Consider the following 18,763-nt stretch of genomic DNA (forward strand, 5'->3'; position numbering starts at 1 on the left):
GCCAAGTCCAATTCAAGAAATATCTGGGGACTTTGGGGGTGGGGCCAGGAGACTTTGGGGGTGGAGCCAGGAGACATTGGGGGCGGAGCCAGGAGCACAGGTGTGACAAGCAGACTTGAACTCCAAGGGAGTTCTGGCCATCACATTTAAAGGGACAGCACACCTTTTAAAATGCCTTCCTTCCATAGAAAATAATGAAGGATAGGGGCACCTTCTTTTGGGGCTCATAGAATTGGACCCCCTAGTCCAATACTTTTGAAACTTGGGGGGTATTTTGGGAAGAGGCACTAGATGCTATACTGAAAATTTGGCACCTCTACCTCAAAAAACAGCCCACCCAGAGCCCCCGATACCCACGGATCAATTCCCCATCATTCCTTATGGGAATTGTTCATGGAGGTGCATAATGGTTGTGGGGGTGGGGCTTCCCCCGCCGGCCAGCTGGCTGGGGAAGGGAGGAAGACTGTAAAACCGAGGGATCCCCCGCTGGGACCTGGGGATTGGGAAGCCTACACTTGTATCATGATAGGGAATGAATTTTCTTCTGGACTGTTTCTGAGTGATCACCCTTTTCAAAAGAAAATTTCCACTGGGGACCCCCTAGGTCAGACAAGCTGGTTCGATTTGGCAAGCACTTTGTTTCCAAACAGCATCCAGTTTCATATTGCTTATTTGAAATGGGTATATCCTTTTCAGTTTCAGTTTTGTTTACTGGGAAGGTTCCAGACTTCATTGTTAAAACACAATAACCGCTGTGTGACACAGAACGTTGGACTGGATGGGCCATTGGCCTGATCTAACATGGCTTCTCTTATGTTCTTAATCCTTAATAACAATAATAACAATAACAATAACAACAACAATAATAATTTTTAGAAGCAATTTTTAACTGCTGGGCAGGTTGTTGTGGGAGCAGAAGCTCTTTTAAATATTCTGATCGCAAACCAAATCTCCCCCCACCCCTGCCCTGCTTTTGGGAGTCATAAAAGCTGTTCACTGTGCAGAGCATTTGTGTAGGTTGTGTAGGTTGACTGAAAGAGGAAGAGACAAGAGAAGGGCCCTGTCAGTTGGATAGAGAACTTTTAGTGTCCTTCCAAAACTAAAATTCTATGCTCTGGAACATAGAGGCCCACACACAAGAGCAACAAAGTTCCTGGGACCCATCAAGAAACACAATGATATTGTGAGTGTGATGCATATAAGTGAAAGCCCACATAGGCTGCTGTAGGGTTGCCAGGCCCTCAGCAAGAAATAATAACAAACAATGCAGAAACTTAACAAAAGCTTATATAATATGAGGTGATGATTAAAGTAGAATTATTGCAGTCTCTTATATACACAGAACATCTCAAACAGAATCCTGTTACTCTCAACCGTGATTCTATTTTAGTTTGTTCAGGCCCCTAGCAAGGGCAGAGGATCCTGATGTCAATCAGCTGACTGGCAGGGGACTTACCAGCAGCAAAAGGAGGCCTCAGCCTACATTCCTGGCAACACAGTAATGTCACTTTTGGCACACACCAGAAGTGATAATCAGTTGCCATAGATGAAGGGACACACTGGTATTTGAGCAAAACCTCTATGTTAAAATGACTTGTATCATAGAGGTTTGACCAAAGACCAGAGCGTCTTCATGTCACAAGCAATGTGATGATGTCACTTCCAGTGCAAACTAGCACTACTGCTCCCATATGGCCAGCAACATCAGCTTGGGCTTTTCTTTGCTCCTGGTAAGTCCCCCCCATGTCCCATGTGTCATGGGGTACCTATCAACTCTAGGCTGCTACCATCACCATCCATATATATGTTTAGCATGAGCTGGTGGTTCTGCATGTTTGGCAGACAAAATCTCACCTCCAACAGGAAGCGAACACAGCGAGTCCATGCTTTTGGCTGGCCGAATGGTTGCTTTTTCTGTAGAGAAAAGGATTACAACACAGGTTAAGCTCTGAAAACATAACTCTGAAGCACAGTACAGTTAAAAGACCTAAGTGTAAGAAAAAGCCCCCTACTCTTCATACACATGGACATCGTGATCACCAGTATGGTTGCCAGGGTGCCTGGAGTTTTGACTCATACACATCTGCTCTAAGAAGTGGACTTTGCCCACAGTTTCTAAGGCTTATGTGAATACTATAAGCCTCAGCTTTGCAGCAGGATTCTACATCTCTGGATGGGTGTTAGCCAGAACTACAGACGAGCCTCCAGCCACTCCTTGCGTGCACAGTCTCAGCCGTTGCAGTGGAAGAAGCCACGCCGCCATGAACTGTACAGGCAAACAGTTTCCAGCCTGTTTCCATGAACCAAAGGCTAACACCACCAGAATCCATCTTGTTTTCCTGACTCTATTACAGCCAAGCAAGAGACTCACGTATCCAACAGCTGCTTCAACTTCTGCATAAGGCAATCAAGCTTATCTTAGGCGTGGATCCTGCCAGACTGCCTAAGCTTTTGTCCAACGAAACCCAAGTCAAAGGATGGTGCCAGCAGAGGAGTAAAGAAGAGTAAGAAAAGCTTCACTCAGAGCCATAGTTATTGTATAAATTGGGTGTCACCTTAGGTATCAATTTGGCCATCTATTGTCACTTATAGATAAGTTTGGATAGCTTGTTTAATCACCTCCACCCAATACCTCCACCCATGCCCTGCCCTAACTGTCACCCTGGAGCCTCCCCCTTTTTGGCCCATTGTTACCTGGAAGTCCAATCAGGTAACCAGGGCCAGGTCTGCTCATTGTCCAGGTATGGACATCCAATCAGGTGCCCCCAATAAACTGGCTATTGGCTACCACACAAGTCCAGCCCTTATGGTCACTGCGGAGCCTCCCCTTTTTTTGAGCTCATGTACCAGCTGACCACCTGTCATCCGCTCCTGCACCTCCTACCCCCTAACGGCTCAAGGTAGTCCTTATAACCACAGTCCCAACTCCCCACAGGTGTGCATCTAGCAGCACCCCATTCCTGCTGTTTAGATACATCCCCGATTCCTGATCAATTGAGGGTCCCTTCCCCCTAGTCCTCGTTTGTCGCCATTGGAGCCTTCCTTGAAGACTAATTATCACCCTGTTTGTCCATCCTTATCACCCTGTTTGTCCATCTATGCATTTCTACTTTTATTAGGACTGTATGTGTGTTGTATGTATTCATTACCTTGTATGTGTTCTATATTTTTCTGTAATAAATCCATGATTGTTTTACTTAATTAGTGTCCTTGGTAAATTTAGCAATAATTTCTGGAGGTGGAATCCTGTATACATAGATTCTAGATCCCTTTTTAAGCCAAAGGTGCCCACCTGTCAATTCCCCAACCTCTTTTGAGGGCATTTTGGCTTTCAACGGTGCGCCACTGATACCAGTGCGCAAAGTCAAGAGCCTGGGAGTGCTACTGGAATCCTCTCTATCAATGGAGGCCCAGATAGCTGCCACTGCTAGATCCGCCTTCTTTCATCTCAAGAGGGCGAGGCAGTTGGCTCCCTTCTTGGAGCGCAGCGACCTAGCAACTGTGATCCACGCAACGGTCACTTTGAGACTAGACTACTGCAATGCCCTCTACATGGGGCTGCCCTTATATCGAACACGGAAACTTCAGGTAGTCCAGAACGCGGCGGCCAGGCTGCTTGAGGGACTACCACGGTGGGAACATGTGCGGCCTGGGCTGCGGGATCTGCATTGGCTGCCGGTTGTGTACCGTGTTCACTATAAAGTGCTGGTTATTACCTTTAAAGCCCTATATGGCCGGGGACCTGCCTACCTAAGGGACCGCCTCTCCCCATATGTTCCCCAGAGAGCACTGAGATCTAGCTCTCAGAACCTTCTAACAATCCCTGGGCCAAGAGAAGCTAGGTTGAAGGCTACTAGGGAGCAGGCCTTCTCGGTAATGGCCCCTCGTTGGTGGAACCACCTTCCGGAGATGGTGCGAGCCCTGCGGGACCTGAATCAGTTCCGCAGGGCTTGCAAAACATTTCTTTTCCAGCTCGCTTTTGAGACAGAACCTGATTAACCTGACGTGTGGCCACCCAGCCATCTTGTGGATATTATGATTTACAGTATTTTAGCACCTAATTTATATATTTTATCTATTTTTAAAATTTATTATGTAATTGATTATATTTAAAACTGTCTACATTGTTTTACTTGAATCATGGAATTCCATGTCTGTGAACCGCCCTGAGCCCGCCTTTGGCGGGGGAGGGTGGGATATAAAAATAAAGTTGTTGTTGTTATTATTATTATTATTATTATTACATAAGTATCCTCAGTGCAACTTCAAAAAAGAATCAGATTCGCTTGCTTCCAGTTTGGATTTCATGGAGAATTGATGAGCTTTCCAGTGGGGGAGCTCACCAGACCCTCTATTCTGGACAGAGAAGGTGTTTTAATATCTGCTGTCTACATCATCTAGGCAAGATGATAGCCAAGATATGCTTAAAGTTCTGAGGAGAGGTACTTTGGCTAACGAGAAATCCCAGGGGGGGTTCTTTTGGCTTTGAAGAGTCTCCGGAGAAGAACCGCTTCCAACGTCTATAGAGGGTATCTGAGGTTGTTAAATCAACATAAATTCAACGTGTGCCAAGCTTCTTAAGGGCTAATTAATCGTGGATGAGAAACAGACCAGTGTGCTTGATGTCGGGACTTCAAAGGTAAATAAATTTTTATCTGTTGCTCCGGGACTAAATTGGGAAATATTTGGAAGGCAAATGAAGGTCTGTTCCCAACTCAATGTGTTGGCCCCGCACAATGCTTAACAAGCTGGACTTCTGCACATTCTCCCCTACTTTGTCTGGGTGCCTTAATTGTACAACATTTGATATAACTGCTCAGACCTGTTTCATTATTTGCCACTTATCTATAGCTGCTAATATTTGATTATCAAATCAGGATTCAAAATCCACAGATATCAGCCACATCATAGTCCCAGGAGAACATCCATAAGATGCTGGTTTTTTTTTCATAACTGAATGTGAAAGAAGAACTCCTCAATTCAAGACACAATTCAAGATGAACTGCTGGGCAGAGGTGGGACTATGGCTCTATGAGAGAACATCTGCTTTGTGTATAGAAGGTCCCTGATTCAATCCACTGGTTCAATCTCCAGTTAAAAGAATCAGACAATAGGTGATGATGTGAAAGAGCCATGCTGAAATCCTGGAGAGCTGCTGCTAGTCAGATTACACCATTCCAGTCTTAACAGATCAATGGCCTGACGGTATATAAGGCAGCTTCATGAGCTCAGCAACCCAACCATTCTAAGCCTCTGTAGCAAAAACAACTAGTGTAGACATACCCTTAGCAACAGAGCTATGGAAGACTTTTCTGCTTGCATCAAACTAGTCAAGGAGATACATATTCAGTGATTAATATTATTCACCCCAGTCCTATAATGGGGAGCATTCACACTAGGCAGCTTGTATGCACTGGGCTATGACTGCCTTTCATTGTCCCACTGAAGTGATGGTCTGCATGATGCAAGAGGTCAAATATGTGATCTGCTCTCTTCAAAACCATTTCACCCTGTCCGAATTCCTGTAACTTTACCAGCATGAATGGTCTTTTTTTTCAATGTGCAAAAAATGTTTTCTGCATTGCACAAGAAAGGAATAAGAGGGCCAAAGAAGTGGAGAAGAGAAAAGCCCCAGCAGTGAAGTCGAAGGATGGTCCTCACCCAACAGCTTCTGCCCTCGCACAAACACACTCCCATTTCGGCTCAGTTTCGATTTGGATTCTGATCCAGACCGGCCCAGGTTGAAAATGGACTTCCATTTCTTGGATTTCGTAGATAATTTTCTCCTGGAAGGGAAAGTGATAACGGATTCAGAAATCCTTAACTATGAAGGCAGGGAACTTCTCAGTCTCCTTCACCTGCTTCACTTTCAGGGGTTTTTTTTACAACCTACCATATTTTGAAACAAATCCTAAATGTTGCAAAGCAGAGTCAAGTAGCACCTTTAAGAGCAACAAAGTTTTATTCAGAATGTAAGCTTTCGTGTGCTCTAAGCACACTTCATCAGATAGTAGGATGGAATGGCAAGCAGTCCTAAATATAAAGTGGGCAGTGAATCAGCATGCAAAATCATGGAAATGTCCCTTAGCAGATTAAAAGAATCACAAGCCGGGGCCTAGACTGCCAGCCTATGCCCACTGGGCTAAAAAACCCAAAAAAACAGTAATAAACGTTCATTAAGATTGATGTTCATTAAGTATTCTGCAATAAATGAGAGTCTGCTCTGGGTTAAAAGAAGGGCATAAGGTTCTCAGAGGCTTAATTTAAACATGTAACACATATAAAAACATCATTCGATTTTGCCACCCGGATCTATCAAATGTTGTAAGTTACAGTTTTCCAAAACTTCATGCCAGAAGCCTTTAAGTGACATAGGAAAGAAGGACTCAAACCCCCATTCCTTTTTCAGTGGGAAAAAGTACCCTTTTAAAAAATCCAAGCACTAAAGGTTATTTTTGTTTCAAGATTCAGGTTGTTAAAAATATATTGGGGTGGTTCTTATGGTCCCCTCTGCCTGTTCATGAAGCCTTCCACCAAAACAAAGTGCATCCCTCCAGTGGAAAAGATGTGTCCCACCTGCAAAAAGTTCCTCATGTTAGAAAGCTCCAGTGCAAGCAGAACACTGTCTTAAGATCCAACCTGTGGAATTTACCTGACCAGGATTATCATAAAACAGCTGCATCTCTCGACATGAGGGCTAATGACTGATGAAAGAAATCTTAAGATGATGTATGAGTTTTAACTGATTACATTTCCAATTGAATAAAAGTTATGTTTTCTAGTGCAAAAATAAAGCATACTTCCTTTGTTTATTACTGATGCACATATGCGCACCACAGTAGGCATCATCTTTAGTGAGGCATTCCCTCCTGGTTGTGAGAAAAGGACTGCTTGTTTTTTAGATACTCTCTGTCATCTGCAGCTTTTGTAAGAACATAAATGTGTTTATGTGAATACGTGCATATACACACACTCACACATAAATTTGCTGCGCAATGACTCATAGCAACTGATCAAAAGTTTTCCATTACTTTATCTAACCGATATATTGATAAAACAAAGTGGTCCAAGATTTCATTCCCCCCTCCTTCCTGAATGCATCCTCCCAGCCATGTATCAGGACCTACTGAGTGCTCAGTAAACCTCCTGTTCTGGGTGGAAACACAAAAGCAGGGCTGATGGGTTGCATTTATGGTGGTAGGGAGGCTCACATGCTGTGCAGGCCTACTGTACTGATTACTCAATGATCTGGATCATCGAGAAGAAGTAATATACAAACAGTATTATATTCTCATCTTGCCGTTGGGGAAATGAATTCAAGAGACAGGATCACTGTACACATCCTGCTCTTTTTTAGACTTAATATGCTTTGACACAAGAGCTATCATGCAACCCACTCATATATTTTATTGCATGTGTAAGCTCCAGGAAGCCAAATTTGGCCTATGGTTCCCAGTGCATGTACATACTAATAAATATAATAAATATATACATGTAGTCATCACTCATAATACATATGTTGGTTGCACTTTAAATGTAACAAGTGTGGAATGGCTACCCTTACAGTTTGTGGACAAGCTGACACCTGACAGCCTTCTCAGGATTCATAAATTTATTACTGGAGTCTCACTCAAAGGTCACAACTCAGCATTCACATGAAGCTACCTTACAGGGAGTCAAACCCTTGGTCCATCAAGGATGGTGTAGGCCACTCTGACTGGACAGGGTTCTCTAAAGTCTAGATCTTTCACGTTACCTACTCTCTAATCCTTTTAATTGGAGGTGCCAGAGATCAAACAGGGTCTTTCTGCATGCAGAGCAAAAGCTTTACCACTAAATCACAGTCCCTCCCCAGTGGCTATGATCTACTAGGAATATTGATGGTGCCATATGGAAGATGCACACACCACAATTTAAATAACTAAAAAGGCAGTGCTAACAACTTCATCAAGGTCAGATTACATCAGTGTTCCATTAGTACTTTTGCCATCTAGCAGCAATCTCTGCACTATGCAACAGGAATGAAGAGTAGATCGTATCGACCATCCTTCACACACATGAACAACTACTGTATGTGAGAGTTGTACAAAAATGGATATTGCTTGTGCAGTTGAGACAGGTCACCAGCAGGTGACTCTCTTCTAACAGCCGTCTCAAGGCCTCTTTCGCATTTGGTTCACGTTGATCAAACATTCTAAATGAAGCAAAGCACCAAAAGCAATTCTTCCAGAACAAGCCTACATCCCTCTCTTTTACTAAACAGTAAAAGACCTGACATTGGTGAAGGACCAGAACTCAGCTGCTGTGCATATGTTTTGCATGCATAAGGTCTAAAGCATCTCTGCCTAAAATAATTTTAAGGAACAGGGCTGGGAAAGACTCGTGCCAAAGACTTTGAAGAGCTGGTGCCAAACAATACTTGGCAAGAAAGATCCATCGTCTGTCTCCATTTCATGCATTCATAGCACGCTGAGAAAACTGCTCAGACTACTGAAAATTAAAATGTATATGGATTGTTATTATTATTATTCTCTTGGCAATGTTGAGGTGCAAAAATGGAATGCAGAGCATAAGGAAGAGGCCTATTTGTCTTTTATGTTCTGCTTTAAGATACTAACAATCTACTTGCCTATGTGGTTACTGGCCTATCACTATCAGGGTGATGTAGAAGGTTCTCTCCTCTTCCATTTTATCTTCCCAACAATCCTATGAGGTAATTTAGGCTGAAAGAATTACTTTCCCAAGGTCATTCAGCAAATTTCACAGCTGACACACATGATTTGAACTCATATCCCCTAACTCTAATCTGGCACACTAGCCACTACACCATACTAGCTTGACAAAATGGGACCACTTACTTGCCATCTGGTAGGTCAAGTACAGTATGAAAGAAAGAGCCCGTGACAGGGACAATTTCAGGCAAACTGTTCTCCCTCCTCTCCTTGCGGGCAGGGTGGCAAGCTGACAGGCTTCGGGCCTGAGCTTCTTCCAGGCTCACCAGCTTCATGGGAAGAGAAGTGGAAGGCAGCGTCAAGCTCTTCACAATGGGCTTGTTCTCTGGAAAGCAGGAAGGAAAAATGAGACTCCTTGCCTCACTTGGTGGTGGGTGAGTGGGAAAATTGTAGAGGAGAAGGGAAGATTCTTAAAAAGTCTCTCAAATGTTTCCTTTCTGACTAAGCACTTAAAAGTGAAAACAATGTTTAGAATCGTGGTTAGCTAGTAAAATGCTCTTCTTTTACAGCAATTTGATCCAGTGCCCTGCTTTTCCATCCCAGCAGGTCCTTGGTCACCAGCCAAAGTACACAGTCCTGTGGTATGCATCTTCAGAGGATGGGGCCAGAGGGATGCCTGGTGCACTGAACATCAGGAAGACTCCAACCCAGAGGTGGCCTTTGATGCTAGGCAGCATTCTCAGCCCACTCCCAATAGTTTCAGGGGATTTGTTTTGAAACTCTTATCCCCCTCCTTCCATTTATTAATGACAACTATGGTTATTGAGAAGAGCCAAAAGGCCAACCCTGAATCTCAAAGAAGTTTTGTTTAAAAGGGGAAAAACCCAGAAGTTTCCTAATTCCAAAGAGGGGACTTTATGGATTAATCATTAGCAAACATCACAAGGAATGGTAGAAGATGTTCTGTCACCACAAACACGCTTTGCAGAGCAGCAGCGAAGACAAACAATACTAAACAAAAGCCAGAGAAAATTGGGGAGGAGGACGGGGAGGAAACAGGTGTGTGCATCCTGCACAGCCATTGCTTTGAACTGCTATGCTTACCAGGCATGATAATCCTCATTGGCCAGATCAGTATCTTTCAGACACTGATAGCTCCAGGGGTCATTTGTAGAGAAATAGGTGGTGGAGCTCACCCAGGGATTGTTATGCAGCTGCACCTGCTATTCAGTGGACAAGGTGGGAAGGAGGAGGGGGGACCCTCAGGTTCAGGAGCTGTGCTGCTGTGAGCTCCTGCTGAATTCAAGGCCTGGATTTTATGGAATGGCCTTTTCAAGAAGGCCTACAAAACTCTCTCTTTTCTCCAGGTTACACAAGGTAATCCTTTTCTGGAGGCTTTTGGTGATTAACAGCAAATATCCTGGTTTATTGTTGTTGCCTGGAGTAGGTTATTGTGATAACTGTTCATGATCTATGGTTGGTTCTTATTGTTAGCTGACTGGGGTTTTTTAATTGATATTGTTTTTTTAAACGTTGTTACTGCTAGAGAGCCAGGGTGTCTGTCTATCCTCTATCTTTCAGTTAAAAACGTTTAAAGCTTCTGGAAGGATTTGAAATCTTCACTGCTGACATGGAAGAAAATAGTTCAGAAAGACTCACCCTCAGTCTCCTTTGGTCTGACAGAGCCACAGTCATTAAAGAGTTCATCCGTGTGGTTCAAGATAAACTCAATCACCAACTGTTGGACCCGCACCTCCAGGAAAGCTGCATCTCCATTGCATCCCACAGCCTCAATCTCCTTTGACCTGCATGTACCACAGTAAGGGGGACAGCTGTGAGAAGTGTGAGGCATCGCTTCCCCAAGACACTGCTTGTGGGGAGGGGAACAGATCTGTGGCCTGTCATGTGGCCTGTCTACAGCCTCCCAACAGATATATATCATGTGGCCTGTCTACAGCCTCCCAACAGATATATATCATATATCTGCAAAGGACATTTTTATCTACCAACTGCAGATAGCACTACCTCTCCAAGATCTCTCATTTTGATTTCCCTGGTGATTTCCCTCCAAAAATGCATGCACTCTAGTGCTTAAATACTTTTGCCTCTTTTATTTTTCTATGTGTGGAATACATAAGATCTGGAGATGTGAAATGCAACACAGTTTTCTATTTGCATAAGAAAAACACGGTAATTGTTTGATAGAAAGATGGGCGCTGGTGGTTCAAGTCTAAAAAACTATTTTCATTACCATGGTTGCATAGCAAATACATAAGGCTGCCAATCTTCAGGTTGTTGCTGGCAATCTTCTGGGAACACAACTGATCTCCAGGCAAGCGATCAATGGCCGGTTTGGAAGGTGGACTTTAGGGCATTATACTCCATTGAAGTCCCTCACCAGACCCCACCTTCTGCAGGTTCCACCTCCCAAATCTCCAGGTATTTCCCAACATGGAGCTGGCAACCTTATTTGTATATAGTATGCAGGCAGCCAATCACAGAGTCTACGCTTTACTCAGATCACTCAACTTGCTTAGCCAACTGTCAGCAATGCTTTTGGTGAAGTGTCCTTAATCTTGTTGAGCCCACGGGCACTACTGGAATTCTGAAACAGGGAGTGAGCATCACCACAAAAATGGCTGCCATGAAGGAACACAAAATGATGTGATGGAGAGCTGGAACCCATTTCAAAATATTGTGCGCTGAGCATTCTCTTCCAGTGGAAGCAACCCTTTTCGATACAAAAAATATCTACTATTCCAATGAGATGGAGGAAAGCCAGTGCTGGCTCTTTGCTTTAGAGAATAGCTATATTGTCAAAGAAGCAAATTGGCATCAGGAAATTTATTGGTGGATATCATGGCGCCCACAGGTACCACATTGGGGGGCACTGCCTCTGGGGTCATCGGCATTCAAAACAGACCAGATGTTCTACCACTGAGCCACTACCTCTCCCCTGCACCAACCACTTCAAGGCCTAATGCTTGACTGCATTCCTTTGATCCCTAAGTCCCAGAGCAGGTCTCTTGGGACAGAATCAAAGGAACCCTTAAGATCCAAGAAAGCTTTCCTATATTTATCCACTAAGTAACTTAACAGTACACAATGACCAAAGGTCGATTTTCCTCTACAGAAACAAATTTGCTCTATACCTAAAATTTGCTGTTCAGAAAAGGCTGTGACAAGCATGACTGAACTCAGAAGGGAGGTCTGGCCATCACATTTAAAGAGACCATGTTCCTTTTAAATGTTCCATTGGAAATAATGGAGGATTGAGGCACCTTCCTTTTGGGTTCATAGAATTGGACCCCCTGGTCCAATCTTTTTGAAACTTGGAAGGGTTTTTGAGGAGAGGCACCAGATGCTATACTGCAAATTTGGTGAATCTAGCTCAAAAAACAGCCCCCAGAGCCCCAGGTACCCATGGAGTCTCCATAGGGCATAATGGAGTCTCCATAAGGTACAATGGAGTGCCTAGAGGAATTTGCTAACGGAATGCTCAAGCCTGGAAAAGCCACTTGGATGTGATCTTGTTCCAGGCTGGAAGGGACAGCCCAAGAGACAGTTCAGGGAAACGATGGCATGCCAAATTTCCTTCCCCAAAACAGCTGAGCAGTGAACACGATCAGAGCTAAGGCGTATATAACCAGCCATTCCCACAAAGGCTCTTGTTGCTAAAGCTGCATCCATCGGGGAGCCAGCAGGAAAGGCTTGAAGCATGGGGCTGAAGGAACTCACAGGTGTGATTTGCATCCTATAGCAATTGGTGATAATATTCCCAAGGATTTCACTGGGCCCACGTTCAGTCTTATGTAATTTATGACCCAGTCCTTTGAAGTAGTGAACTGAGAATCAGTTCATAGAATAACAAACAGTATGTTTTCTTTATATGCCTCTCTGAGGAGAATGCCTGCTTTTCTGCAACGAGAGCTGGTACCTTCCAGGTCACACAGGCTATTGGTGCAAAAGGCCTTTGGTGGTTATAATAATGGAGGCCTCAGGAGTCGTAGAGACCAGCCAAAAGATGCAGCACCTAATATTTCTTGTCGGGGCAGGGGCAGTCCTCCTAAACAGCTCTACTCTTCAAGCCACATCTTGCTCTTCAGCTGCTGCACTACAGCAGCACAAAAATCTGCTGCAGATGCTGCAGCTTAAAGCTGATCTGTAGGATTTAGCTTATCTCTGAACAGACCCATCACATCAAACCAAGATCAAGTAGGGATGGAAAAGAAAGCATCAGTTGTGAACACCACACATCATTTTGATGGATTTTGTGTGTCTGTGCCTTTTTTTTTTTTTAATGACTGCCTCATGTTTTCCATCGCCCCACCACTAACCGCTAAGCCAATCTCTGCTCTCCCACCCCCTCAGGAGAAGCAGAGAAGCTGTCTCTTATCTTGACATGCCAAAGTGTTCCTGAAGGAATTATCTCTGGGCAATGGATCCTTTGTAAAGTTAATGGCTGGAGTGCTAGATAAAACTCAGAAGGGACTTTGCAGAACGATAGCCATGTAAGGGAAAGCATGGCTGTGCCTCCCGCTTTTTTAATTGTTCTCCTTGGGACTTGGATTTTTAAAGAGAATCTGACTTCAACAAATAGTAGTTGGAATGAAGCTTTCCCCCCAGCAATGTGTTTGTGTAGTGTATTTGATATCACTTGTAGTAATGTGACTAGCTCTATCTGAGTTACAATAGTAGAGAATGAGTTTGTTTATTCAGGGCTATTTGGCCAGAGGCCAAGATGCCTAGTCCTGTCATGCAACTTCTTCTGCTATCTTCATCCTGGACCACCTTTATATGTAGCCAGTATTCCTTCACACTGCTATCTGTAGAAGCCAACAAAAATTGCAGACATACACACAATAAGCACACAGTTGTCCAGAAGGTTATTTTTCATAACACCCACTAAAATGAATGAGACTTGTCCAACTGTTCTGGTGAAACTCGCACATTTAATTGGGCCTCTAAAGAGACATACCTTGACAACAATATCTGGTATTGTTCACAGAATATTCCAAACCTTACCTGTGGTCAGCAATTGAATTGTTCTCTCAGCTTCTATTAAAAGCTATTCTGGTTGCTCAGGAAATGGGAGGGGGAAGCAAGACATATACTTTCTATTTCAGATGTGAAGAAAAGATTCATAAATTTCTCTCTTGGCAAAACCCATAAATCTCCAAGGAATGCAGAGAAATCTATCTACCCATCTATTGATCCCACACTTTTCTCCCCAATGAGGACCCAAAGTGGCTTACAACATATTCTCTCCTTCCATTTTATCCTGACAACAGCAACTCTGTGTGGTAGGTTAGGCTGAGAGAGAGTGAACAGCCCAAAGTCATCCATGGCAGATTGGGGATTCAAACCCAGATCTTCCAAATCCTAGTTCAGCACTCTAACCAAAACAGCACATTGTCTCTCCAATCTATTTTCACATGTGTCACTGTAGTAAGTTCTGAACTGAGCTGCACCTCAGACTACAAAGAATGGTTTGCAGTACAAGCACCATCCAATATGCAACTATCTAGTAGCCATGAAATTTCATTTCTCTACTTCTTACATTCCAACTGCCCTCAGTTTATGTCAGCTGGGCACAAGAGTTTTTTCTTTTCTCACGTTCTCTCTTCTTGCACAGGCATCCTCAAGCTCAAACACCAGAATTTTAAACACATACACACAGAGATAGGGTTGCCAAGTCCAATTCAAGAAATATCTGGGGACTTTGGGGGTGGAGCCAGGAACAAGGGTGTGACAAGCATAATTGAACTCCAAAGGAGTTCTGGTCATCACATTTAAAGGGACAGCACACCTTTTTAAATGTCTTCCTTCCATAGGAAATAATGAAAGATAGGGGCACCTTCTTTTGGGGCTCATAGAATTGGACCAATCATTTTGAAACTTGGGGGGTACTTTGGGGAGAGGCACTAGATACTATACAGAAAATTTGGTGCCTCTATCTCAAAAAACTGCTCCCCCAGAGCCCCTGAAATTTCCAGATCAATTCTCCATTATACCCTATGAGAATCGATCTCCACATAGGGAATAATGAAGTGTTCCCCCCACCCCCGTTTCTGGTGACTCTGAAGTGAGGGATTGGCCTCTCTACTCACGAGTTGCAGCCAACTTCTTCCAAGTAACACAGACACCCCATCCCAAGAGGAAGCCTTTCCAATATCCAACATCCCAAGAGGAAGCCTTTCCAATATCCAACATCCCAAGAGGAAGCCTTTCCACCCCAGCTGACGGGGGGTGGGAAGGAGCCTGGGAAAGCGGAAGAACCCCTGCTGGGACCTGGGGATTGGCAAGCTTACACAGAGATGGTTTATTTCTGTTCTCCAACAAACAAGATTTCCATTTCTCACTCAATATCTACAGGTTTTGAATTACTTATGCACATTTTCCCATGAGCTGCTAATAAAAAGCCATTATTTAAGGCAAGAGGCATACATGATGATTTTTTTTTGATGATTTTGGATTTATATCCTGCCCTATACTCTGAATCTCGAGTCTCAGAGCAGTCACAATCTTCTCTACCTTCCTCCCCCACAACAAACACCCTGTGAGATAGGTGGGGCTGAGAGTTCTTTCATAGCAGCTGCCCTTTCAAGGACAGCTTCTATGAAAGCTATGGCTGACCCAAGGCCATCTCAGCAGGTGCAAGTGGAGGAGTGGGGAATCAAACCCGGTTCTCCCAGATAAGAGTCCGCACACGTTAACCACTACACCAAACTGGCTCTCAATACAGTCTATAAGGGCAGTTTACTATGGCCTGCTGCACCAGTTCCAATACTGTTTTGCAAAATGACCATATACTGCAACTACAGTTAGAGAATCGGGTTTATGCACTTATGGCTCAAAGATTCAAAATGGACTCCATGAAGTATGTTCCTTAAAGTTTATTGAAAATGAGCAAACAGCCCTTGTCAGTTTCCCCTGACTGCTGTCTAGTCAGATGACATCACTGTGACACAGAAGGTCAGGTAGTATACACAATTGATCATTTGGAAATGACTGAATTCTAGCACTATGGATGTCACTGACTAGTTGCAACCCAGACAGGTAATCTGGAGGTTAGGTGCTGACTTAATATCTTTTTCTTTCAACTGGATTGTGCCAGTAAGTAGTGCTCTGTTTTTTGATCTGCAGCCATCCAGCATTCCCACAAACTATCCCCACCTTCTGAAACAGAACAGGAAAGGCTTATACCATACCTGAGCAGGTTAGGGGCCCACACCAAGGCCAAGTTCCTGGTGTGCATGTTGGTCATGCTGCTGAAGGATGCTAGATGAGACAAGTGCTTGATCAGGTATTCCAGTGTCCTGCAATGATTTGGTTAAATAAATAAAATAACTCTTACATGAAGCTTTGTGCAAATGTTTGTGTCATACCCTACTGGCTGCATGCAGAAGGCAGGCGACAAGGATGCCAAGAGTTCTCAAGCCCAAAAGCCACATGGGCCCAAAAGCCCTGATCAAACAAAGGACTGCTGCCTTTGCTTCTGATGCTATGCCACCAACTGCACCCCTTTCACTGTTAGTTTCCGCAGCCCATATTTATTCTCCTACCAGTTTGCAGTCAGTCTGCTGCTTCTGTCCTCTGGTTTAGGAGCTGAGAGGGGACGGCTCCTCAAAATGCTCCCAATTCCTTTCTGTTTTAGGAACTAACAGATTTTCCCAGGTATTCTATCTTTACTCCCAGGGTTCTGTTCTGATGATGTAGCAAATATGACACAACTTCCGAACAAAAAGAGTAAAGGGAGTGCGCTCTTCCCCTTCTCCCCAGGGTCACGGCATTTATAGGCCTAGCCAAGCTGCCTTATACTGAGTCAGACCATTGGTCAGCACTGCCTATGCTGACTGGGATGGATCTCCGGAGTCTCAGGAAGGAGTTTTCACATCATCTACTATTTGGACATTTTAACTGGAGGTACTAGGTGAACCTGTGACCATCTGCAAGCAAAACAGATGCTCTACTACTGAGCCAGAATGCCACCTTTCAGATGGGTTTCATTAATGCAGTTTTTGCTTGTTTTAGTTTGCTAAATTGTTCTACATGTTATTTTTAATGTTAAGGGTTTTTTGTATTGTTTTATGCTGTTAGAAACCTCAAGAGATTCTGGAAAGAAAGGGCATTTTAAAAGTCCCATAGATGTATATTTTTGTGCCTCTGAGTATCCAGGATCCCAGATAAAGCACACATATGTGTTATAACATAAAATGTTAACAAAAATAAGAGAAATCTCTTCAAAACAATCCCTTGGCATATTGGAAACATGAAAACCTAAACAATTTAAAGTGGGGGGGGGAGATGCAGAATGCTATTCTCTCTTTTTATGCCTGTTTCTATGGAACAGAAGATCAGAATTGTGTTGTTCTCACCTAAGAATACAAAACATTGTAACTTCTTTCCTGACTAGTCCTTTGTGTGCTAAAAAAGTAAAAACAATTTTTACAAATATTATTGCACACAGAAGTTTAATTTTGAAGATTCCTTTTTTTTTAAAAAAATCTATGTTTTAGAAGAATCCAACCACATTCTTGTTAATCATAGAATCAAAACAGTCCAATTAGAAACCTTTTCAAAATGGGCACTGCTGGCCAACTAGAATCTAAGAGTTCCAGAAGGCTGCTTCAGAAAGACCCTGGCTAAGTAAAAAGGGGGATCCCAAACAAACATACTCACCAGCCCAAGCCTACACATGATTCCCCTAATTCCTACTACAATTGATCTCACAAAGATCACTCTCCATGGCTTAGTAGCTAGAGTTTTACCTGTAATGAGACGGAGGAAGTTCCTGGATGGCATTCTGAATTTGGACCAGTTGCTCTTCCTCCGGACAACTTGAGACTGCCTCCTGCAAGGACACAGAAAAGAAGGAAGTGGTCAGAAAACAAAGATTAAGCTAGGGAAGAAGCAACTCTTTGGCGGGACCAAGGGGCACTGGTTGAATCTCATTCTGGGAGACTCAGTCAGAACACAAGAAGGTTGTGCTCTGTTTTAGCTGATTTTAATTGGTTTTAGTTTTGAAAATAGTGATTTTAGCTTTTGATTTAAATAGTGTTTATTCTTAATTAGTGTTTTATCCTTTTTTGGTTTTAATTCACATACTAGGCAACCAATTATATGTAAATAAAATGTGTCACATTATTAACTCACTCTCACTTTCATGGATTTGTTTTCAACAAACAAAGTCATGAAAGTGAGAGTGAGTTAATAATGAGAGTGAGTTAATACATTTTATTTACATATAACTGGTTGCTTAGTATGTAATATTTGTGGCTGAATTTTATGTAGAAATGCTTGTTCAGTTTACATGAGACTATCAAAAATGTTTGGCATACTTTACAGCAAAAATTAAAAGAAGCACCACTTACCTACTGAATCAACAATAAAGAAGACGGTCCCAAGAAGAAGAGTCTCTGCACTCAAAACAATATTGGACTGGTCTTGGATAGTGTCGGACTTGTATTACAGCTCCATATTTTTTCTATAGGACATTGATCCATCATACAGTAGGAGCAGCATGTGCTTTCGGTTCCGGAGGGATTTTGTGTTGTATAAATATGTTTGTTTATATTATGTCTGGCTATCACTGTAAGCACTGTGTTTGTTACTAGTAAATACTGGATAAGTAGGAATAATGAGGAGTATTATTTTTGTTACATGGAGAGGCTTTGAGGTGTTTTCTTTTAATCTCTGTGGTCCCGGCTTTGATTGCCCTGCCTAGGGTGCCAGAAGGGCTCAGGCTGGTCCTGCTGGCAACCCTAGTTGCTTTGGATCCCCACTGGAGAGAAAGGCAGGGTATAAATGAAGTAAGTAAATAAATAAAAAGTTACACAGGGTGTTTGCAATCCACTTCCAGCTCTAAGTGTTTTATATTATTGTGCATTGTTTTGTGCTCTAGCAACATAAAGGTTGTGATGAACAAGGTGGGGGAAGAAACAAAGTATGCTGCCACTCGGCCTGGATCCAGACCAACTGAGAATCCTGTTTCCAAAGAACATTGGCGCTGGAATTATATTTTCATTTGTGTTGGGTTTAACATTTGACTAAAAAGTGGGCTAAAATATAAATGATAAATCTGCACAATT

General features: G+C 43.1%; 1 protein-coding gene across 1 annotated transcript in view; it reads right to left on the reverse strand.

Moving 5' to 3' along the window:
- The window catches only part of ARHGAP31 (Rho GTPase activating protein 31), a 148,013-nt gene that overhangs the window by 14,218 nt on the left and 115,032 nt on the right, over positions 1-18,763 (reverse strand). The window contains exons 4-9 of the mRNA XM_060234660.1: positions 17,444-17,526; positions 15,884-15,991; positions 10,332-10,477; positions 8,859-9,057; positions 5,662-5,786; positions 1,855-1,914 (exon numbers count right to left, since the gene is read on the reverse strand). Coding sequence (XP_060090643.1) covers positions 1,855-1,914; positions 5,662-5,786; positions 8,859-9,057; positions 10,332-10,477; positions 15,884-15,991; positions 17,444-17,526 — 721 coding nt within the window. The remainder of the gene's footprint in view (positions 1-1,854; positions 1,915-5,661; positions 5,787-8,858; positions 9,058-10,331; positions 10,478-15,883; positions 15,992-17,443; positions 17,527-18,763) is intronic.

This window comes from Heteronotia binoei, chromosome 3 (assembly GCF_032191835.1).
Source record: "Heteronotia binoei isolate CCM8104 ecotype False Entrance Well chromosome 3, APGP_CSIRO_Hbin_v1, whole genome shotgun sequence".
NCBI classification, from domain to species: Eukaryota; Metazoa; Chordata; class Lepidosauria; order Squamata; family Gekkonidae; genus Heteronotia; species Heteronotia binoei.